This window comes from Lissotriton vulgaris, chromosome 4_1, assembly GCF_964263255.1.
Source record: "Lissotriton vulgaris chromosome 4_1, aLisVul1.2, whole genome shotgun sequence".
Classification (NCBI taxonomy): domain Eukaryota; kingdom Metazoa; phylum Chordata; class Amphibia; order Caudata; family Salamandridae; genus Lissotriton; species Lissotriton vulgaris.
Window position 1 is genome coordinate 1585972103 of NC_141691.1, and position 24752 is coordinate 1585996854.

Sequence of the window (24752 nt, forward strand, 5' to 3'; positions counted from 1 at the left end):
GCTGGTTTTGTATATAGTATACCAAAGTGAGGGATAGTGTGCAGAGAGTCTAGGAAGTTCAAAGAGATACAGCAGATGCTAAATTAGATAAGTACTAACAGCACACTTTGTGGTAGTGTGGGCAAGCAGTTGGGCTTATCCAGAGGGTGTGTTAAGCATTTATTGTATTCACTCAATCAAGGACTGATTACCCACCCTCAGAGACAGAGTCCAGACCAAATAGGTAAGTATAAAAAAGGTATACTTATGTTTTATTTTAGAACCAAGCAGGACTTGGCACAGGGACGTAAAATATACTCTCAAATGCAAGACTGTTCAAGGAAATGCAGTTGTGTTTGATGTTGCAATCGTTACAGGTTTGCATACGCTTTGGAAACAGTTTAAATTACACAGTAATTACTTTCAGATTGCACCACCAGCAGCACTGAGGCGACCGGGTGCAGAGTGCAGGGGCCCAATGTTAGCCAACGGGGCGAAGGTGGCCTTCGGCTAGGGACTGCTGATAAGCAGGCCACTCGGTTGTGGCAGCAAAGCTCCTGGGGTTAAGGTCCACACTGCAGGGACCAACGACAAACACAGGAGCTGCACCACCAGCGGCACTGGGGCGGCCGGGTGCAGGGTGCAAAAAGGACGCTGGGGACCCTGTGTATTTCAATGGAGTTCTTCTGTTGTGCTAAGCTGCTGCAGGCTCAGGCAAAGAGACTTCCTGAAGGCGACCACTGGCTGGAGAGGTAAGTTGGTTTCTTGGGGGATGCCTGGACACTGTCGGTTGGGCAACCCAAGACCATGGGGCCTCGGGTGCAGGGGTGTCTTCTGGCGTTGGGTTTTCTTACCAGCTTCGGTCGGGCGGGAGGAGACTGGGGCCTTCAGGTTGAGGCTGCAGTCGTTCTCTCGAAGCGTGAGGGATCCCAGGTCAGGATCGCTGGGGAGACCTCCTTGTGGTGTTGGGCCACTTGAAATCGGGCCGGGAGTGTCGGTGCAAAATCGATGTGTCACCGAAATCCAGATTCTGTGGGTGAGTCTTTCTATGAGCAAATCTGGTGCTCACAGGAGACGGTTGCAGGGTAGTTCCTCTGGAGGTTGCTGGCTGCTGGACTCTCCGGGGTTCTTGCTATAGGCAGGTCATAGACTGGACAGGCCGGCATGGCTGGGGCCAAAGCAGTTGCTCTCCGCCCCTTCTTCCTGGGTCAGCAAAGCTCTTTGGTCGGTCTTCATTCTTCCTCGAATCTGAGGAAGTAAGGTTCAGGGTTGCCCCACATACTAAATTTAGGCGCGTTTAAGGGGTGTGGAGGTTGGGACCAATAGTTCCCTTCCTTGGGGTGGGTACACCCCCTAGTATGCCACCCTCCAGTCGGAGGGGGCATGAGCCTCTCCCTAATTGGCTGAGCCCCCTCATCTTCAAGATGGCGGGAACTGTGATGTGTGCTTCACCTAGCTTAGTTTTTTGTCCGCTGATTTTCGAGGCCAAAGTGGGGTCCAGAACCAGTGGGAGCCAGTTGCTGGGGGCAGCAAAAGGCAGGGACAGCTTCTAAATGCGGCAGGCCTTTGAAACTTCCCTTTCGTGGATCCAGCCCATCCTGGGGGAGGAGGCCTGATGCCCAGAATGGCCTTTGTTTCTGGACCTAAAGAGTGGAGGCTCTCTACCCAGGGGTCCAGAAACCTGCCTGGTGGTGGCAAATGGCGGCAGCCATTCAGGAACCACACCAGGGCTGGTCAATTTTCAGGGGGCATCTCGAAGATGCCTCAGGAGTGCATTTTACATTTAATCCAACCCTTGCATCAGTGTGGGTTTAATGTGCTAAGACGTTTGCTACCAAACTTCCCAGTTTTTAGCAAAGCCATTATGGAGCTGTGGAGTTCGTAAGAACCAACTCACTCCCAGACCTTATACTCTTTATGGCTTTACTACACTTGCAATGCCTCAGGAAGGGATTGAACACTGTAGGGGTACCATGCCCATGCCACTGTAACCTTCTCACCTTAGGGCTAGTGCACCCTGCTAGAGGGGTGAATTACCTAGGCCTAAGGCAGTGGGTTGCAGGCATGGCACACAGGGATGTGTACCATGAAACTCTTTTCTCTCCACCAAAACACGCAGCTAGCAATGGCAGTGCGTGGGTGTTAGGGTACTGGGCCGCTAAGGGTGGCCCAATATGTGCTGGAGTCCTTAGAGGGCATCCCTGGTTTACAAGGGGCTAACGTCTGGCCAGAGATGTGCCAATTGTGGGTACAAAGGTACAGTCTTACAGTCTTGGGAAAGAACACAGGCCCTGGGAACTTGATTGGCAGGACCCAGGGCACATCAAGTCAGGTTGCATCAGATTTCAGGTAAACAGTGGGGGGTGACCATGCAGAAAGGGGCACTTTCCTACAGGTAGCCAATGTAAGGCTACCAAACAGGCTGAGGAAGAGCTAAATCTGTCAATGTAACTAATTAACTTGGCAGCAGCGTTTTGGATTACCTGTAATCTCATGAACAGGTAGTAAGCATGCCTACAAAAAAGCATTACTATACACCTGCCTGCTCATTATAAGAGCCTGGACTATTGACTATCGGAATCCAAATGAAATGTCTTCTCAATAGTATGAGGATCCAAAGCATTTGCCACAGGCAACTGACATGATCCTGCATAGAAAGGCGATAGTTCATGATGACCCCCACAGTTTTTGCAGATTTTTTTGGGGAGGCCAACTTTCCCAATGATGCCGGCTACTAAGAGGCATCCCAGATCAGCTGCGCCCCACCGAATAACATGATCTCAGTTTTTTCTGCATTTAGTTTTAAGCAATATTTTGTCATCATGTCTGCTACTTCGGTGAAGCACTCAGGAAGTTTGTCTGGAGTCTCGTCAGGATTCTCACCCAGTGAGATAATCAACTGGGTCACATCCATGTAGGACGCAACCTCAAAGCCCCATTTTCTGATGATCTTTGCAAGTGAAGAGACGTATACATTATACAAAGTAGGGCGCAACTAGGAGTCATGGGGAACTTCACAGTTTGAGATACGAGGGCTGGATCTACAAGTCCCTAGTTGTACTCTCTGAGTTCTATCCGTTAGAAAAGAGCACACCCACTTAAAAGCATGTGAATTTAGATCCAACTCATGGAATCTGTTAATCAGCAAACTGGGGGAAACAGTATCAAAGGCTGCAGAAAGGTTAAGCAGGATCACAGCAACTACTGACTTGATATCATCCAATTCTGCTAGCAACATGTGCCGTTGTTTGCCCGAAAGCTTGTCTGAGAAGGATCCAATAGCCTGTTATTTTCTAAAAAGCTCAGTCAGCTGGCTATTGGCCAATTTTTCTATAATCTTAGACAGGAAGTGCAGGAGTGATATGGGCTGATAATTGGAGAGAATGAACATGTCTATACCAGTTTTCTTTGCCTGTAGTAGTAGCACTGCTTCCTTCCAAATCCATGGGTAAGTTGCCTCTTCGAGAGATGTGTTCAACGTTTGAGTAAAATGAGGACTTAATATATGAGCTAAACAAGAATATATGAAATGAGGGCAGTCGGTCAAATGGGGAGCCGTATTTGCCCTTCGACATCAGATGAAATACCTGAGTTTCTGACTATTGTTCAATGGTTACCAGATGTATGTTAGTATCTGGGAGAGTCTTAAAAAGTCTGTACATTGTCATAAGACGATGGTTGGATCTCAAAACATTTAAAAAAAATTGGGAACACTGAAGCACAACTCCAGTCTCACAGAAGCCGCTTTGGTTACAGGGGCCGATATTGCAGCAAAACTGGCAACCGGTATCACAAACGGCCCCCCAGGGGTCCAAAAACGCCCCCCACCCTGGTGGCCCACCGGGGAAACGCCCGGTGCCTGCTACGGCCAATCTGGCCCTGCCAATGTCTAATATTTCTGTAGACACAATATTAGAAAACAATAGCTCTAATGTATGTCCTGCTATGTGTGTTGGGTCTGTAATACATTGTTTGAATTGTAACATGCCCATGTCCTTCTCTAATTGTTGGCCTAGTTCATTCTCAGAATTATCAAAATGCACACAGAAATCACCTATGATAAGGTACTGTTTGTGTGTTATCCTTAGCTCCACCAAGTGGACAAAAAAGGTGATTAATCCACGGTGTACCTTGACCCGCATATCTATAAAGGAGCATACCTCTGAGTAGCTTTTGTTTCCTATGGGTGAGTTGTGTTCCATAGTGCAATTGAAAGTTTCTTTAAATATAATAGCTATGCCCTCCCCCCAACATATATGTATCAGTAATATATTAGTAAACACATAAATAATGATAAACAGATACAAAAGCATAAAACAACTGATTTAAACCATACCTGAACATACTTTTCAAATCTGACACTTTTTGAAGTGCTAGGCATTGGTTTCTTTTTAGATAGTCTGTAGGTTTTGCTTTTCTCTGGCGTCAGAGGGCACCTGCTCTGATTTTCCATCAAAGGAATCATGAATAAAGATGTAGTGAGGAGATTTTCAGACTAAAAGTATGAACAACAAAAAGAGAAACTTGAATGTACTGTTGACACTTAAGGCACACATAGACTAAGTCACTCTAAAACTAGATTTGTAAACCTTGAGCATTTTTCAATTTATCCTAAGAATTTAATGGGTAATGTTCCAGTCTCTGACAGTCATATTCCACACGTAACATTCTCCATAACCTTTTTATGCAGCGTCAAGTGTCAGGACAGAAGAAGGTATAATTTCTTTCCTGTCACTCCAGTTCTCTCGTAGAGGGTATTTCCATGATAGTCATAAGCTTTGAATAGTCTTATCCGCCTGCGGGGAACCCCAGATTATTTTTTTTCAATATGTCTTCTCAGGTGCTGAAGTTGGCCTTTCTTCAGGCAGCCCTTGAAAAGTCACTTAAAGTCATAATGCAGTCTAAGGGATAAGGCTACAGTGGTCATGTCAGAATTCTTTATTTTGAAGGGGCAAAAGGAGAGACTTCAAGTAAATAAGCACTTAATGCATAAATAATTTTGCAAGGACACAGCAGAAGAACCTTGACAAACCCTTTTGCTATGTATGAGAGAAACAGAAAAGAAGTGCAGGGCAATGTAACCCATAGAATGTCATTAAAAGTTAAAAAAAGGAGACTGTCTTTAAGAACAGTGAGCCCTCCAATATCCCACCATGCTCAGTCAGAGGCAGTTATCTCAGTTTTTTTAAGGCTGTACCAGCTGAGTAATAGCGGAGCATAAAAGTGTCTGTCTACCCCAACAGGGAGAAGCGAGGATTGCTTATGACTATCATGGAAATACTCCTATGAGAAAAGAGTAAGAAACTATGCCTTCTCTTGTAGGGGATTTCCATGTATAGTCATAAGCGTTGAATATAGTAGCAAGCACATCCCCTCGGATGGAGTCAACAGAAACCACATGTTAGAGAAGTAGTTAGACAAAGAGATTTCCGACTGAAGCCTGTCCTACTTGAGCATCTGCTCTAGCATCTGTGTCCAGGCAGTAGTGCGTAGTGAATGTGTGAATTGATCCCCATGTAGCCGCTTTGCAGATGTCAGCCAAGGGAATATTTCTCATCAAGGCATTAGTGGCTGCCTTGCCTCTAGTAGAGTGGGCTTTGGGTTTACCAGTAAGAGATGTATTAGCTAGCTGATAACAGCATAGGATGCAAGAGACAATCCACCCGGAGAGTGACTGATTGGGGGTAGCCAGACCTGTGTGAACTGGACCATAATTGATTAACAGCTGTTGCTATTTAAGAATAGATTTAGTTTTATCCAGGTAGCATTTTAACACTCTTTACATCCAACGAGTGCAGGGCTCTCTACACTGGAGAAGATGGATTTTGAAAGAAAGTGGTTAAAGAGATAGTCTGATTTATGAGAAAATCCGAGACCACTTTCGGTAGGAACATTGGATAGGTACGCAACACTAGTTTGGAAGAGTGGTAGACTGAATATGGCTCATGAGCACAAAGGGCTGGTATCTCACGAACACTACATGTTGATGTTATAGCCACAAGGAAAGCAGTTTTCCAAGTGAGCTGTTGAAGCGATACCTTATGAATGGGCTTAAAAGGCGAAAGCATGAGGCAAGAAAGCACTACGTTCAGCTCCCATGGTGGAGAGGGACATCTAACCGGAGGAAAAACCTTCTTTAACCCTTCCAGGAAATCTTTAATAACTGGAATCCTAAAAAAAGTGGTTTGAGAAGGACTTTTCCTGTATGCCGTTAGTGCAGACAGGTGGACTTTGATGGAAGAATATTTTGAGACCAGATTTAGCAAGGTGTAACAGCTATGGGAGAATGACATCCTCCTGGCAAGATGAAGGATCGTTCTATGTAGAAGAGTATCAAATGCAAAATCTCCTCCATTTAATGGCGTAAGCAGATCGCGCAGATGAACGCTTTGCTTCCTTTAGAATGTATAAACAGTCCTGAGGTAGGTTCAGATGGCCATACTGCACTATCTCAGGAACCATGCTGCCAAACTCAAGGAGGAAAGGTTGGGAGGAGAGGTTGGGGTTCACAGGTTGACCTCTGAACTTTGTGAGATGGTTTGGCCTGCATGGCAGCCTGAGCTATGGACGGAAGGACCGGCGAAGCAGGTCTGGGAACAACAGTTGCCTTGGCCACTCTGCTGCGATGAGGATCTTCCTGGCAGTTGTGGTTGAAAGCTTGCATAAGACTGCCAGGATGAGAGGTACTGGTGGAAAAGCGTAAAGTAATTTGTTGCACTAGTCAATCCATAGGGCATTCCCCAATGACCTTGGACGGTAAAACCTGGTGGAGAAGTCACTGCCTTTTTTTAGTTTTCTGCTGTGGCGAAAAGGTCTGTGGATGGTGTGCCCCACAAGCTAAAGATATCCTGTACGACCTCTTCGTTCAGCACTCACTCGTGGTTTTCATCGATAGCCCTACTGAGAGTGTCTGCCTGGACATTCTGAACACCTTGTAGGTAAGCAGCTTTTATATTCAGATTACTGGCGAGGAGCCAGTGCCAGATCGTATTAACTTCTTGTGGCAGGGCTCTGGACCGTGTTCCCTCCTGCTTGTTCAGGTAGTACACAGTGGTAGTATTGTCCATACCAGCAGGGTGTTGGTCATGAACGGAGGATTAAATGCCTTGATTGCAAGGTGAACTGCATAGAGTTCGAGGAGGTTGATGTGGTATGTCTTTTCCCTTTTCCCTAAACTGGAGAACTACCCTGAGCTCTCTCCTTTTTTACATAATTTATGCGTCACTCTATGCCTGAAAGGGTTTTGTTTTGACTTATACTGGGTGCTCCCTTGTGTCTGGACAAAGCTATACCTCTCTGAAGAGCTCTAATTAGAGCAAAACACTGTCAGGGGTTGCTTTTACTCATTTCAGGTTGGCTTAAGTTGGTATTTTACCAATTCAAAGCTGTAATACTGTGCCTGGAGTGATAAATGGCTTTTGTCATTTTACAGCTCGGCAAGGACAGCACTGTGCTAGTCCTATGCTTAAAGACTTTGCTGTAGAAATGGCAAAAGACTTTGTCCTTTTCTATCTCGGCGTGGATAGCACTGTGCTAATCCTATGCTTAAAGACTTACATAGAAAAGCAGACATTTGAGGTGAGCAGATCTAGAGTGTCGCTGGTGTTGAGAGTGCTCTAACAGGAGCTGCTTTCCACCTAAACTGGAGAACTACCCAGAGTTCTCTCCTTTTTTGCATAATTTATGTGTCACTCTATGCCTGAAAGGGTTTTGTTTTGATATATATATTGTTACAGGGAATCTGCACTCTGAATTTACTTGCACAAAACCATAGAAATTCAGCAGTTCTACTTATAGTTAATCTTAGCTTAAGAAACTATGATTCGTTGCCTTAAGTTACTTAATGGCACAAGTTATAGTTTCTTCAGATAAGTTTAACTCTAAATGCTGAATTTCTATGGTTTTGTTTGAGTAAATTCAGAACTTAACTATATCGTCCCTGTAACCTTTGTTTGAATTTCTATGGTTATTTTAGCACAGGTAATAATACAACCAGCGCAGGGCCTGGTCAACCCTGCCGCATACACCCAAAAGGCCAGGCAGAACATGGGGTTGGATGGAGTGGGTGTTATCTTTTTTTCATTTTTTTTCTGCATTCACAGATCCTTTTTCTGGTTCCGAGAATTTATACAGGGGGCTGCACTGAGACTCAAGGTTGGCGCTGTGGATCGGACGAAATTATTTTTTTTTCCCATGAGGCATCTCGAACAGACCCCTCTATTTGTCCTAAAGGGTCAGCATACCTGTATCCTGACCCCATGTTTTTTTGCGCTCTCATTTTCCCAACCCCAGCCAATTCGACAGGCTAAATGGCAGGCGCAACCTTTTTGTGAGCTTGCAGCCACGCAATCACAATTGTTCTTTTGCGCGCAGATCCGGCGAGTCCACTGTTAAGATCCACGTCCATATATATATCTCAAATTTTGTGGGGCCTTTAATATCTCTACAAATCACCAAAATCACGCTTTCTGGGCCAACATGTAGATTTCTGCCAAATTTGGTGTAATTCCGTTCAGCGGTTTGGGCTGTAGTAATCTTCAAATTCACTATGGGAAAATGCATAGAGAAAATGCGTTTTGGGACCCCCCTCCTTTTTCTCGGTCCCCGCTTGACGGATCACCCCCAACCTTTCGACGCAGCACCTGAACTGACTAAACTATAAGTTATGAAAATTTAATTCTGTGAAGATTCTTCTAGCGGCGCCAAAGTAATTGGCACAATAAACAAAATGCTCCTTCTAGGGAAACTAGGTCCCAACTATAACTACATACCGGCGACAGTATATAAATAAATAAATATATATATATATATATATATATATATATATATATATATATATATATATATATATATATATATATATATATATATATATATATATATATATCTTACCTGTGACATTCTTACCACACATATGCCTTTACCATACATGCCTTTACACTATAAATTTGTTGTAAAAGCATGCATGGTAAAGACTTGTATGGTAACTGAATGCGTGGTAGTGTCTCAGTCGCATGCATGCATGGCTAAGTCATATAACTGCTTCCCCGTTCCACGGCTTCTATAACCGGATACTCCACAAGTGAGATTTGGTTCTTTTCCAGTTTAGTAATAAAATCTCTGCTCTACAAATATTTGAAAAACTTCTCTTGTTTCAAAATAAATTGGTCCTGTATCTCACCAAAGGAGCCTAATAGGTCACCGTAATACCTATCCCCTATTCTTGAAATGCCACTTATCTAAAATCTTTTACCCATGTTATCATGAAATATACCAGGTAAGGCAAAACCCCACAAGGGTGTATAGCAGTTAAACTTAGTGATATTGTTCCTTCTCTTTACTAGTCGCCAGATCTTAAATGCTCCATTCACTGTATTTGACCTAGTCGTTTTATAGTTACTCCTTTTCAGGTTTCGCAATAAACAGTCCTTGGCATCAGAACCCAATGTGAGCTCCTATATAGATAGTGCCTCAGCAGGGTTAATATTATGAGTATTGTCTATAATCAGGATTCTCAGAGGCTGCAGCATACAAACCCAATAATAAAACGCAAAGCTAGGTACCGCCCACCCACCTCGACTTCTAGGAAGTATCAAATCTTAGCTCCCTTCTTTTTTTTTTTTAACTGCTGTACAAAACTAGAACACAAACTTTCTAGCTTGGTCAGCCAGCGCTTATTAACCTCCAATAGAATGGCACTGAACATATATAAAACGTTTGGGAGCATAAGCATTTTTACGAGATTACATCTCCTCACCAATGATAAGTGCAAGTTGTTAATTTTGACTAGATCTTGTTTAATCTTCATGGTCAGAGGTGCTAAAGAACAAGTTACTTACTTTCGGTAACGATATATCTGTAAGAAACATAAGTTAGTTATAGATTCCTTACCTTAGAATATCCCCCAGGCGTCAGACTGGATCTGGAAAGTTTTTTCATCAGTAGTACCCCTGCGCGTCTGTAGGTGGCATTGGTCGACTCTGCGTCCGTCGTCGGCAACATGGTCGCCGGGATGACCATGCGGAGGTTACTTAGACGCCACCGTCGCACCCTGAAGTCAGTTCTGTACACGACTTTCCGTGCCAGGAATGCAGAGCCATTCAAGACACTGACCACTGGTGCACTCAACTATGGCCCTGAAAAGAGGACCTAAACCCTAGAAATCAGTTCGCAGAACAGGGAGGATGGGTGGGGCGGTAAGAAATTAGAACTACCCTATGTTTCTTACAGATATATTGTTACGGAAGGTAAGTAACTTGTTAATCTGAAAGAAACAGTTAGTTATAGATTCCTTAGCTTAGAATAGATACCCCAGCAATACCAACCCCGGAGGTGGGTCTGCGAACCAAGATCACACCAGAAAGTCCTGGAGAACAGAACGGCCAAAGAAACTGTCTCTCCGGACTTGGCTGGCCAGGCAGTAGTGTTTTGTAAACGTGTGCCGCAATGCCCACGTAGCTGCCTGACAGATGTCATTCAGAGGTACTCCTTGTCCCAAAGCAGTAGTGGCTGCTGTCGCCCTGGTGTAATGGGCGCGTAGCCCCACTGAAGGCTCCTTTTTAGCCAGAGAATAACGGGATTTAATACACAAGACGACCCATCTAGAGATGGTCCGCTTGTGCACGGCCCGACCTTTCATGCCACCCAAGTAGCCAACAAAGAGCTGGTCATCCACCCAGAACTGTTTTGCGTGATCCAAATAGGAGAGCGCACATTTTGGGTCCAGATGGTGGAGCCTCTCTTCCTCTTTAGAAGTATGCGGAGGCGGAAAAAAGGTGGGCAAAGGGATAGTTTGCCCGATGTGAAAGGAGGTGACAACTTTGGGAAGAAAGGATGGACGAGTCCTTAGGGCAACCTTGTGGGATGTACAGCCACAAAAGGAGGCTTGGATGAAAGAGCCTGGAGCTCACTCACTCTTCTGGCAGATGCGATGGCTACCAGAAATGCAGTCATGAGAGTCAAGAGTCGTTGAGGACAGTTGTGAAGCGGCTCAAAGGGAGTGCACATCAAATAAGTCAAAACCAAATTCAAGTCCCACTGAGGCATCATGAAGGGAATAGGAGGAAAGAGATGAGTGATGACTTTTAAGAAACTCTATATAACCGGGGACTTGACGAGAGAAGGCTGATCAGGAAGCCTTAGAAAGGCAAAATGGCAAAAAGATAGCCCCTGATAGTGCCCAGAGCAGAGCCCTGCCGGGCCAAGGAAAGAAGGAACAACAGAACCTCAGAAAGGGGATCCACAGCCTTTGCTGCGCACCATGCCACAAATTTGTTCCATCGGCAGGCGTATACCGTCTTAGTGGAGGGACGCCTGGCTGCCAAGATTACATCACAGACTTCGGGAGGCAAGTCAAATGTGGTCAACTGCTGCCGCTCAATCTCCACGCAAGGAGGTGGAGGCTGGACAGGTTCGGGTGGAGGACCGTCCCCTGCTGCTGCGACAGATGATCCTCCCCGAAGAGGCAGTCTGATCAGAGTATCAATGGCCATATTGAGCAGCTTGGGTTACAAGACTCTTCATGCCCAGTCTGGGGCGACAAGAATGACTTGGACCCGGTCGCGCCTGATCTTCTTCAGCACTCTGGGCATAAGTGGAATAGGCGGAAAGGCATATAGAAGACCGCAACTCCACTCGAGCCAAAAAGCGTTGCCTAGCGACCGCCGCCTTGGAAATTCTAACGTGCAGAATTGCTGACATTGCGCGTTCTCTTCGGTGGTGAATAAATCTGACCAAGGCTCTCCCGACTGCAGAAAGAGACTATTCATGCGGCTGAGTTTGTCCGCCCTGGCGTTCGGAGAACCGGTCAGGTGTTGAACCACCAGGGATATGCCCTGATGTTCTAGCCATGTCCAGAGGCGCAGGGCCTCCAGAAATAGGGTCCACAATCCCACCCCCTCTGTTTGTTACAGTACCACATGGTGGTGGTTTTGTCCGTGAACACCTGCACTACTCTTACCCGGACAGAGGGAAGGAATGCCTTCAGTGCAAGACGGATCGCCCGAAGGTCCAGAACATTGATGTGGAGCTCGGACTCCGTCAGAGACTAGAGGACTCTGATCTCCGCCTCTTCGATGTGGCGCCTCTTCGATGTGGGCACAGTATCAGGTTCCCCTGATACTGTGCCCACTGAAACTTCAGGTCCCACTGCAGAGCCTGCATATGCAAACTGGCATGATCGACCAGCAGGATGCAGGAGGTCCAGCAGCCTCAGGGTCATCCTGACCGAAACCTAGGAGAGAGGCTAAAAGATCGAAATCATAACGAGAATATCACAGACTTGCTGTCCGTGAGGATAGACCCGAAACTGCCTCGTGTCTAGAACCGCTCCGATGAAAAGGAGCTTCTGAGAGGGAATCAGGTGCGACTTCGGCACTTTCATGGAGAACCCCAGCAAATGCAGGAGATCGGCCGTAGTTTGGAGGTGGGAGACGACTGCCTGGGGCGACACCCCAACCTTCAACAAGTCCTCGAGGTAGGGGAATACTGGAACCCCTGATCTGCGCAGATGTGCTGCGACCACCGGCATCACTTTTGTGAACACCCGAGGGGCGCTGGTAAGGCCAAAGGGAAGCACAGTAAACTGAAAGTGCTCATGGCCTACCATAAACCATAGGTAATGCTGGTGGGCCGACAGGATGGGGAAGTGAAAAAAGCATCCTGCAAGTCCAACGCTACCAACCAGTCTCCGGGGTAGAGGGCAGACAAAACCTGAGCGAGAGTCAACTTTTTGAGCTTCTCCTTTCAGAGGAAGCGGTTGACGTTCCTGAGAATCAAGATAGGACGCAGGCCTTTGTCCTTCTTGGGCACCAGAAAGTAGTGTGAATAACAACCACGACCGACTTCTGGGAAAGGAACGCGCTTAATGGCCCCCTTGGCCAAGAGACAAAACTTCCTGTTGGAGAAGGGCCAGGTGATCGTCCGACATGCGATGGTACTGAGGTGGCATGGAGGGAGGGGTAGTCTTGAAGGGGAGGGAGTAGCCCCTCGGACTATCTGCAGAACCTACCTGTCCGATGTGATGGTGCGCCAGTGAGGGATGTGAAGGCGGATACTGCCGCCCACTGGCATTTGGTGGCCCTGAAAGGTCAGACTACGAGGGATTGGAGGCGGACGCAGAGGGGGCTGTGGTGGACTAGCCCACTCGCTGGACCCCAGAGCCACGCTGGTGGTCCCACGTCCCCGGCCGCGCTGGGGCTGAACAGCCTGCGCCGGCCTGTGGCTCTGGGCGGGACGTAGTGGGGCACCCCTTCCATAGCCACGAAAGGGGCCAAAGGTAGACTGCGCAGGGCGAGTGGTGGAGAGGCCAAAGGACCTGGTCGTACCTTGAGAGTCCTTAAAGCGATCTAGCGCGCTGTCTGCCTTGTCCCCGAAAAGGCAATGGACATCCAAGGGCATGTCCATAAGTGTGGTTTGGACATCTCTGGAAAAGACAGTCGAACCCAACCAGGCGTAGCGTTGGTGTTATCCAGCCCACAGCGGATGCAAAACTTTGCTGCGTCTCTCCCTTCGGCAACAGCCCGGGAGAGCACCGTCCGGGCCTCCTCTGGGCACTGAGGCAGCACCTGCGCCACAGTATCCCACACAGAGTGGGAATAACGGCCCAACAGACAAGCTGTGTTTACTGACCGCAGTCCCAAGCTGGAGGAAGAAAACATCTCCTTCCCAAGTTGGTCCAGCTTCTTGGATTCCCTATCAGGTGGAGCTGTAAGGGAGGCTCTCTTGGACGTAGAGGCTTGGACCACGAAGCTCACAGGGGTAGGGTGTTGGGAGAGTAAAGTGTGGTCGCCCGGGGCCGGGCGGGGGCGTCGGGCAACGATCCTATCCACTGGGGGCCCTGTGTTAGGCCTGGACCAGGCGCCCAAAAGGATGTCCGTAAGGGCTTCACTGAACGGCAGCAGGGGCTCCGAAGAGCTCGCTGCCGGCTGAAGCACCTCTAACAGGAGGTTAGTCCTGACTGCCACCGTAGGAAGCTCAAGGTAGAGAGCCTCGGCCACCCTATGCAACAGCACTGCATATGAAGCACCCTCCTCCGTAGCCACGGTAAGAGGAGACAAAATGCCTAGGTCTAGGGAGGTATCCAGACCACTGGCATCCCCCAGTTCCTCTCTCCAGTCTGACTCACACTCTAGCTGGGTGGTTCAAGGGTCACCAGACCCCTCCTAGTCTTCCTCACCCTCCTCTGGCTGCCAATCCGGCTGAAAATGGCCAGGATGGAACACAGGCACAAAAGCAGCCATCGGGACCGGATCCGGCACCGTGGTGCCGGTGAAAGCAGCGCTTGTGGAGGTGTCAATAGCGACCGGCACCGATCCGGATCCAGGCCTGGATCCAAGAAGGCACGCCGGCAGAGTTGGGCTGCCCACAGATGGCATGCATCGCATCGTAAAATTGACGAAGCTGGGCAGGGGTCGCACCCGATCCCGGGAAGGCCAGAGTCGACCCTGAAGGCTCCGTACACGGAGCTGTGGGAGTGGCACCACCCGCATCCTTCGTTGCGTCGGCCGACGGACCAGGAGAATTCGAAGAGCGACGATGCTTCTTCGACTACTTCTTACTGTGGTTCGACTTACCTGACCCCAAATGAGAAGACTTGGACGACGAGTGGTGGTGATGGCTCTGCGATCGGTACCACGCATTCCTCGCGACCAGGACCTTGAGCGACATGGAGCAGACTGCCGGGTCTGGAGGAGCTTTCGGGACTGTTCACACAACGACTTCGGGCCATGGTCCGGCAGTTGAAGCACGAACTGGGGTTGTGGTCACGCTCCAGGCAGAAGAGGCACATGTGGTGCGGATCCATTACCAACATCAGTTTGGAGTCCCTGGTACATTTATAAGGGTAATGTCACCGTAGACATAGAAGGTAACAGGCCTAAGGCCTTATATTCAGTAAAATATTAAAGCCCTGATTTAAAAAAGGACCAAACTTAAGAGAACAACCATTAAGACACCATCCTCTAGAACCTTCCTGGAAGGAGCTCCAGTCCCTCAGATTTTCATAAGCACCGTGCGTATCCAGAGGTACAACTGAGAGTATTAAGTGAGCCCTTCCAAGGGAGGCGGTGGACGCATGTGAATCTATGAAAGATACCAATGCTGGATAAATGCAGTTGCAAGTAAGTAACTCATTTCATATACTGTATTAGGGTATCTTTCATAGATTCACATGCTTGAACCAGAATAAAAAGCAGTAATGAGCACATTTTGTCATTTACATAAACCATACATATATGAATAGTCAGCAACTATTTCTTGAGAATGAAATATACATACATACAGATACATGTAAATATGCATATAAATACGATATAGCAAATGGACAGTTTCCAATATTGGCATAACAAAGTGAAAAAAACTGAGAAATGTGTATTAGAAAGGTTGGTGGGAAGGAAGGAAGGCTAACCCTAACTGAAACAGATGCTTTAGCACCGCCTGTCCCACCGCAGCATCTTTCATCAATTCGAAATCCAGGCAGTAATGCTTAGTGAATGTATGCGTCGTCGTCCAGGTTGCTGCTCTACAAATGTCTGAGAGGGGCATGCCAGCAAACAATGCCATAGATGTAGACACTGCCCTAGTGAAATGGGCACGAAGGTTTGATTGTAGAGGTTGGCCAGCTTGCTGGTGACAGAAGAAAATAGCACTATAGATCCATCTAGATAACCTCTGTTTCGTTAAGGGGAAACCTTTCCTAGGTAAGCTGTAAGCTACAAAAAGCTGATTAGTCCTACGGAAGGATTTCGTTTTGTCTTGATAAAATTTAAGGCAGCGCTTCAAGTCAAAAGAATGCAAAACTCGTTCAGCTGCTGTTTGAGGGTTCAGAAAAAAAGGATTATAAGACAATTGGCTCATTAAGATGAATGTCCGATGAGACTTTAGGTATAAATTTCGGGTTGGTACAAAGGATCACTCTATCATGCTTAAACTGAATTAAGGGTTCTTGTATTGTGAAAGCTTGAAGTTCACTAAATCTTCTCGTGGACACCAGAGCTAGGAGAATGGCAGTTTTCCACGAAAGGAATTTTAAGTCAGCTCTATGTATCGGCTCAAACGGGTGCTTCATAAGTTGAGCAAGTACCAATTTTGAGTTGCCATGTTGGAGGCGGCGATCTCACAGGAGGGAAGGTCCTGAATAGACCCATAGGAAACTGTTTTATCAGTCTGTTTGACCCCAAGGAAGAGCCTTTAGAAGATCTTCGAAAACGGGAGATTGCAGCCAAGTTTACTTTGATCGAAGTATAAGCCAGACCTGAATTCGCTCGATGGAGGAGATTTGTCAAGACTTCTTCCGGAGATGATTTGAGAGGATGCACCTTAGCAGACCCACACCAGATGCAGAATGTTTTCCTTTTTAAAGAATAGGTTTTGTAGGTACTGTCGGCTCTTGCACGAGACAGAATTGACCTGCACTCAGAAGGAATGTTTACGTTTTGAAATTCCTGGAACTCAGGAGCCAAACCGATAATTTCAGAGAGCCTTGATCTGGGTGTTGAACTTGTCCCTGGTTCATCGTGAGAAGAGAGGGAAACGGCTTCCGAGGTATCGGCCGCAGTAAGGACAGGAGATGGAGTTCTGTGAACCAATGTTGGCAAGGCCACGCTGGAGCTATTAGGATTAGCTTGCAGGGTTCTGCTTTCATCTTTTTTAAAACCCTGGGAAGGAGAGGAACTGGCAGAAAAGCTTAGGCAAATAAGCCGGACCATGCTATTGAAAAAGCATTCCCCAGAGAGCCCTGTTGGGGATGCTAGCTTGCGAAGCGTTGGCATTTGGTTTTGCCGTTTGTTTGTGGCAAACATGTCTATAGTTGGTCTGCCCCACTGGGAGAAGATTCTGTTATATAGGTTAAACTCCCACGTGGCAGGTTGTCTGTAATCTGCTTAGTGAATCCGCGAATGTATTTTCGTACTCCGCTCTCAACAAAATTCCGTGTTGAATTGCCCTGTTGCAGATTCGTTGAGATTCTTGTGAAAGGGAGAGAGATCGAGTTCCTCCTTGTTTGTTTAGATAGTGCATTGTCGTAGTATTGTCTGTTCTGACAAGCACTACCGAGTTTTGTATCTTGGGCAGGAAAGCCTGAAGGGCTGGAAAGACTCCTCTTAGTTCCAAGAGATTCATGTGTAGATTCCGCTGAGAAGGTCGCCACTTACCACTGATCTAAAGTTCCTGAAAGAAGGCCCCCCCAATCTTCCAGGGAAGCACCTGTTATCACCGGAGGAAAGGTTTGTGGAAGGAAGGGTAACTGCTGAGACAGATGATGAGGACAAGTACACCAGCGAGGGGACCATTTGTGCGGTCACTTGAATTATGTTGTTGAAGGTTCTGTTTATTTGAACCCATTGAGTGGTTAAAGCTTCCTGTAGAGGACACATGTTTAGATGGCAGTGGGGTATCAGAAGAATACAAGAGGACATCGTGCGGAGGAAGGATTTGTATAGACACACCGAAAGAGACTTTCTTCTTTGTATGCGGCTTGCTAACGTCAGATGTTTTTGTTGTCTTTCTGCTGTTGGATAGGCCCTTTCAGAACAGTATCTACGATAGCTCCCAGGAACGTTAGTCGTCGAGAAGGCTATAGGATTGATTTCTCTGGGTTTAATGTGAGACCCAATTTGATGAAAAGCCGCAGACCGGTTTTGGAAGACTTATTTGCAGTGTTGAAGGAAGGAGCTTTGACAAGCCAGTCGTCGAGATACGTGACAACTTGGTGATGGTGTTGTCTGAGATATGCCGCAACTGGTGCTAGGCAATTTGTAAAAATGCTAAGGGCCGAATTGAGCCTGAAGGGTAACACCCGGAATTGATAATGTCTACCAGCTTCAGCGAACCTGAGAATTTTTTTGCGCTTCTTGTGTATTGGTATATGGAAGTAGGCGTCTTGAAGGTCCAGGGATACCATGTGGTCGTTCCTATTGAAAAGCTGCAAGACCTGAATGGTGACCATGCAGAATGATTGTTTCTTGAGGACTTTGTTTAGATTTCGTAAATCTAAAATTGGCCTCCACTTGTTCTGTTTGCGCACTAAAAAGAAACAGGAATAGAAACCTTTTCCTCTTTGATGAAAGGGAACACGTCCTATGGCTCCTCCTTGAAACATCAATGTTATTTCTAACTGCAACAGGCACAGACATTTGTGAGCCAGAGGTTGAGGAGCTGTTGGCGGAGGTGGGTGTATACATTCTAGGGAACGGCCGAATTGGATTAGTTGTAGAACCCAGCGATCTGTTGTGATTTGCTTCCAGTTTTAGAGATAATGGGAGATTTTGCCTCCTACTTTGGTGTGAGGGGAAGAAATTGCAACCGGAAGAAGTGAGAGGTCACTGATGTCCGACAGACTCCTTTTGTTGTCCCACCTTCCCTAGAAAGGAAGATTTATTGTAGGCAGTCGCAGGCTGTTGTCTCTCCGTGAACTGCGTCCTGTATTGCTGGCTGGATGAGGTATAGGAAGGGTACCAATATTGCTGGTAACCTCCCCTGTAGGCTGACTGGTTTTTCCACTGTGCACTACAAAAAGGGGTTCTTTTGTACTGGAGGGTACCGAACGCTTGGGCTGTGAAAATGTCTTTTTTGATTCCCTGAAGGGTCTTGTCGAAATGCTTACCGAAGATTTCTTGTCCTTCGTAAAGGCATATCTAGAATTTTGGTCTGGACTTCAGGCCTGAATGTAGTAGCCTTTAGCCAACCATGGCTCCTTAGGACCGTGGCTCCAGCTCACTGGCGGAAACCAGTGGAAGCAATGTCCATGGCGCAATCAATTATCTCTGAAGCGGTGCGCTCGCCTTCCAGTAAAACTTTTCTTGCTTCTTCCTTGATGTCTTATGAGAGATCGTTGAGGTAAGGAGCGATGTCTGACCACATCTGCCTGTTGTAGCGCCACAGCAGCGCTAAGGAATTAGATGCTCTGACTGTCAACGGCAACATAGTGGAAAAACGCTTGCCGCTGTTGTCTAGCCTCCTACCCTTCGTATCTGGGGGTGCTGTAAGCGGAGCTGATGGGTTATGGATTGAACTGCCTGGGCAATAACTTAATCAAGTCTTGGGTGACCTATGAGGCAGGCAGGCGCGTCAGCAGGGGCTTTGAATTTTCTTGTCGAGCCTTGGTAAGACTGGAGGAACTGCAGCTGGGTTTCTCATTATCTTAATGCCTTGATCCCAAATATAGTCGATAATGGGCATAGACCTGACTGATTTTTTAAAAGGCTCTTTGAAATCGTAAAGAAAACAGTCTTATTCATGAGAAGGCATTGGAAGCTCAAAACGTCTGGCTGCTCCCTCCAAGAGATTATGAAATCCACCAATATCCTCGGGAGGGGAGTCTATTTGAGGCGGAGATGGTGACGCTGGTGGAGGGATAATGTAGTCATCCTATTCGTCTGGACGTGTTTGTTTATCCTGGATTTCCCCTTCTTGTCCTTCTTCGTCTTCACCTCTAGATGGAAGATGATGCACAGGCACTAGAGACATAGGAAGGGGTGGAGGCTGACTGCACCGCAGGAGGTGGATAAAACGCTGGAGCGGGAGATGGTGCAGAAGTAGGAAACCTTTTTGTAGTCCATCAGTATGAATTGTAGATCAGATATCAGAGCGGAAGGAAGACAAACCATCTCTGGCTGCAATTGCTGCTGACGACGTTGGTCAGAGTAGTATGTATGTTGGTCATAGAATTGGTCTTATCCTCTGAGACTTCTTGGTATTTAACACTCAACTCCGAGGGGCTCTGCGCAGCCCCAAACAAGCTGTTTTCGTCCGAGTCCTCATCATCATCCAGTAGATGAGTTGCCAACAAGGCTTTAACCCTAGTAGGAGAGGTTAATGAGGGTGTCAGTCTCTCTTTGAAATTTTTGCTGGGAAAATAGTTTTCCTGCTCTGGATTTTGATGTTGTGGATTGAGGTTGTTGTCGGTACTCATACCATTGTCGAGGAACTGTCAAATGGCATTGGTATTGATGTCCCAGACGTAATTGGCGTAGATGACAGTACCTTCATCGAAGATGCATCTCTCGTCATCGAGGTCGTGGACGACTCAATGTATAAAATCGTCGACGAGATGTCGACGGTAGACTCGTCGTCGACGCAGGCAACACCATAGACGAAGCACTCGTCGTCGTAACCTTTGTCGACGATGCCAATTTTCTGACTATCTTTATCGTCAACGACAAAGGAGCTTGACTCATTGACGAAGACGTCGTCGACGATGAAATATACACCGACGAGTCTAAAACTGTGGTGACGGCTCTCGTAGATGACAGTCAGTGGAGTTCTTGTCATCGGTACTGCCGTTGAAGAGCTGTCTGTCGACGGGGCTGAGAAAGGCTTTTTAAAAGCATGTTTCACCTTCACCGGAGGAGTAAGAGGGTCTGAAGCTGATTTCTGAAAGGATTTTTTGACAGAAATCCAACTCTGATGGGAAGGCAACACCCTGGAGGGCAGATATTGTTTCTTAGTAGCGACTGAAGACTTTTTATGCATCTTCTTTGGAGGTTGCTGCGAGAAGTGACCTGGAGGGACGTCTGGTGGTCTTTTTTGAGGCGTCTTTCTGGAGGATCTTGAGGAGCCTTCACTCTACTCAGAAGATACAGGGTCCTCCCTATCTTTAAACCTCTGCAGCCATAATAACAGCCTCCCCTCACGGTCTTTTAAAGTCTTTGTAGAAAAAGTGCGACTTGCAGTCCTTTGGTTTGTGATCAGGATAAAGGCAGTCTTTATGGGGATCATCAACGTGGGGTCTTTTCTTTTTGCAGGTACCACAGGGCCTAAAAAGGCCTTTTTTAGGTGTGCCAGACATGAAGAAATCAGAGAAATTCATTCAGGCAATGGAAATATAGATGAAAAATACCTTGAATCCAAGAGAAAACCTGAAGACAAGGATATTTAGAAGTTAAGATGAGAAAACTGAGCAGAGCTCAGTGGAGACTCCCTTTGCATGCAGTGCGATAGAAAATCTGAGGGACTGGAGCTCCTTCCAGGAAGGTTCTAGAGGGTGGTGTCAGCTGATTGGTTGTCCTCTCAAGTTTGGTCCTTTTTTAAATAAGGACTTAGATATTTTACTAATTATAAGGCCTTAGGCCTGTTAACTTCTATGTCTCGACGACTGGAAATGATTCAAGCACTTGAATCTATGAAAGATCCCCTAATACTGGATAACTTCAGTAACGCCTTTTCTGGTAGACTCCATCTAACTGCAGATTCCTCACCTTGTGAATTCCCTCAGGCTACAGACAGGATCCAGAGAACTCTGAAAGCAATTCCTTCTTGCATCATTAGGTGGTGTGTTGTGGCTCCGCGATGAATCCGCCCCACTCCAGATATGGCGCTGGGGCCACTATATCTGCACCACCTCTATGTGCGGACGTCACTTTTTGAAGTCTGCCGGTAGAAACCAGAATACATTAATGTTCAGATCTCTAGATTGGAATTTTATTATTGGTCCATGTGAGTCCATTCCACAGAAGGGTGGGTGATTGAGGAGTCTGAGGTTAGATAATCTCTTCCAGAAAGGGGTTACCGAAGGCAAGTAACTGTTCCCTGAACCTAGATTCCGCACCTTGTGATTAGATACCAAAGCAGTACCTCCTCGGGTGGTACGTCTGTGTAAAGGCTCAGATGAAATGATCCTAGAGAACATGTCGGGCGAAGTTATCATTTCGTCAGACTTGCCGTTCCAAGTAATAGTGCTTTGTGAACATGTGGCTGGACGCCCACATAGCAGCCTCGAAGATGTCAAAGACTTACACACAGCGTGCTAGTGCAGTAGTAGCAGTCTTTGATCTGGTGGAATGAGCGTGCGAGCCTTCTGGGGATTGCATTTTCTTTAGTCCATATCCTAATACATGAAGCAATCCATGGGGAGATGGTTCTCTTTTGCACCGCTTTCCCCTTTTTTGTTTGTGGAAATTCGACTAACAGTTGATCATCCAACTGATGATCTCTGGTTTGATCAATGTGAAAACTGAGGCCTTTGCTGAGGTGGAGCAGCTACTCCTCCTTAGAGGGATGATTTGTGAGCTAGAAAGGTGGCCAGGTAATGAGTGGTCGGTGTAGAAGGGCATGAGCACCTTCAACCGGAATGCATTTTCCTCCAGAAAACCAATTCTTCTGGGAAGAACGAGGTGTATGGTTATTGGAGAGACAGGGCCTGGAGTTTACTTACTGACCTTGCAGATATAATGGCAATGAAGAACATCCTCTTGATGGTCAAGAGGTGTAGAGGAAAGCTGTGCATCGGTTCAAAAGGAGTGAACATCAGGTAAGCGAGAACCAGATCAAAGTCCCACTGTGGCATCACAAAAGTTGTTGGCGGGAACATGTGAATTAGTCCTTTCAAGAAATGCATCACAACAGGTGTTGTGAAAAGTGACAGCTGATCTGGCGAACGTAAAAAGAAAAGAAGCTAACTCTTAACTGTCAAACTGACAAAACAATAAGATATCAGACAACTGCGCATTCAAGGGTTGGGTGTTATTGGAGGGGTGGAGGAGGGACACCAGACAATAAACTTCCTCTGGCATCCACTATATAGAGTTTAGGTGAATGACGCCTGGCAGCCATGATGACACCAACCCTTTTGTGAGGGAGCTTAAAGGTCATCAACTGTCTCTGTTCAATTTACAAGCATGGAGGTGCATGTTTTGCAGGTTTGGATGCCAGACCCGACACTGCTATGACAGGAGTTCCTCCCGAAGGGGCATGCAAATCAGAGAATAATTGGTCATGGCCAGAAGTCCCCGCTCTCCTTGCCCAGTCCGGAAGCACTGGGGTGACTTGGGGCTGGTCTTTCCAGATCTTCTTCAGAACTGTGGGCAGGAGAGGTAGAGGTAGAAGGGCTTACAAGAATCCTGAGCTCCAATCTAAGCAAAAGCTATCTCCGAGGGAGGACTACCGTGGGAAGCAAATGTACACAATTCTGGACACTGTGCCCTCTCTGTGTTATTGAATCGATCGAAGGCAGGGTTCTCCCTATTGCTGGAAGACACCCTGTGCCACCTTCAAGTGCAAATGTCATTCATGATCCACTAAGGCAACGTCAGCTGAGTTTGTCTGCCCTGGTGTTTAAAGATACTTGAGGTGCTGGACAATCAGAGAAATGTCCTGAACGTTCAGCCACTTCTAGAGACGCAGATCTTCCTGGCACATGACCCACAACACCACTCCGTCCTGGTTGTTGCAATACCACATGGAAGTAGTGTTGTCCGTGAGTACCTGCACCTGTTCGCCCTTGATGGTTGGGAGGAACGCCTTCAGTGCTAAGCAAATCGCTCACAAATCCAGCAACTTGCTGTAGAGGCAAGTCTCTGCCAGAAACTTCTGATCTCCACCTCTCCCAGATGACTGCCCCCACCCGCAACCCAGCAAGGATACATCCGTTACTACAGTCAGCTCTGGGTGGGGTAGGGAAAGGGGTCTGTCAACGGACCCATGTATCTCAGAGGTCATGTAAGAAAATTTGGAAACAGACTCTACACTAGCCACTTTGGAAATATAGGGGGAACAAGCATTGCACAAATACACTTTATTGTTCAGGAATTCATTTGTTTAAAACCGAAGTACTTCTTTTGGGGAAGGACATTTCTTTCTGGAGCGACACAGGATGGCCACAGAATTTGGGATCTCTTCTTACTCCAGTCTCCAAGGTGAGAAATCTGGGCATCATTTTTAGTTCTAAACATACTTTTTACGGACAAAATAACAATCTCACTTCGAATTGCTTTTATCAGCTAAAAACGCTACAGAAAATCTTTTCTTTATTGCAACAGAACTGCAGAAAAATGTTATTTCTCTGGTCTTATGTAGACTAGATTATTGCAAGGCCCTCTACTTGGGCATGCAATAAGGCTTCCTCATGAAACGGCAAAGGGGGAAGAATGCAGCCGTCAGGCTGAAAAAAAACATCCGAAAATGTGGCTCTGTTTCTAATGCTTTGGAGGAGCTTCACTGCCTCACTTTAAAGAAGAGAGTAGCATTTAAAGTACTGTGTACTGCACATAAGGCACCCCATGGAATTGGCCAAGAATACTTTAAGAATAAATTCTCATGGTATGTCCCTGGAAGATGCATACACTCTGCTACCTCCAGAACAGTCAGGTTTCAGAAAATGTACACTGCCTCATGGGGTAGTAGAAGAATAGTCCACTCAACTTGCGAGCTCCGAGCATGCTTCCTGAGCATTTGTGAAATGAAACAAATTTCTTGATCTTTCGAAAACAGCTAAAAACTTGGATATTCCAACCTCCCATTTAGTTGTATTCCACTCTCAATTATGGTATCCTTCTCTGTGCAGACACTTGCAGGGATATGTTGCGCTCTATAAAATAAATAAAATGTAAATAAAATGTGGCGCTCAGTCACCAGGAGGGATTTTGCTTGGCTGTGTGGAGGGTGGGGTGGGGAATTCCTACCTTGGTGCGCTGGAAAGCTGGCATGGATTGTGCATGCAAGCTGAACGTACTGTGTAGAGGGCCAAGTGTTGCCAGCAGAAATTTGACAGTCTGGAGACCGTCAATAAATTTCAGGGACACAGGTAAATATCTCTCGTTGTTACCATATCTGCTATGTATGGTAATTCTGATTTTACTGAACTGGGAATGTGTACTGCTTCAGCGTCTAAATGTTTTCAAGTTGGTGTGAGGAACACTTACCGATGGCGAGGAACCATGAAGGGGGACGTCCAACACAGATGCAAGCCTTCGGAAGACTAAAGGAGGCCTGATGCGCCATCAAGAAAAAAAAACTCAGAGTTCGCGAACCGTCAGCATTAGGAGGCCAGAGCACTCTGA

General features: G+C 46.7%; 1 protein-coding gene across 1 annotated transcript in view; it reads right to left on the reverse strand.

Moving 5' to 3' along the window:
* Positions 1 to 24752, reverse strand: part of MYBL1 (MYB proto-oncogene like 1) — a 610566-nt gene that overhangs the window by 68530 nt on the left and 517284 nt on the right. The window contains exon 15 of the mRNA XM_086965817.1: positions 4316 to 4474. Within this exon, the coding sequence (XP_086821943.1) occupies positions 4316 to 4474 (159 nt within the window). The remainder of the gene's footprint in view (positions 1 to 4315; positions 4475 to 24752) is intronic.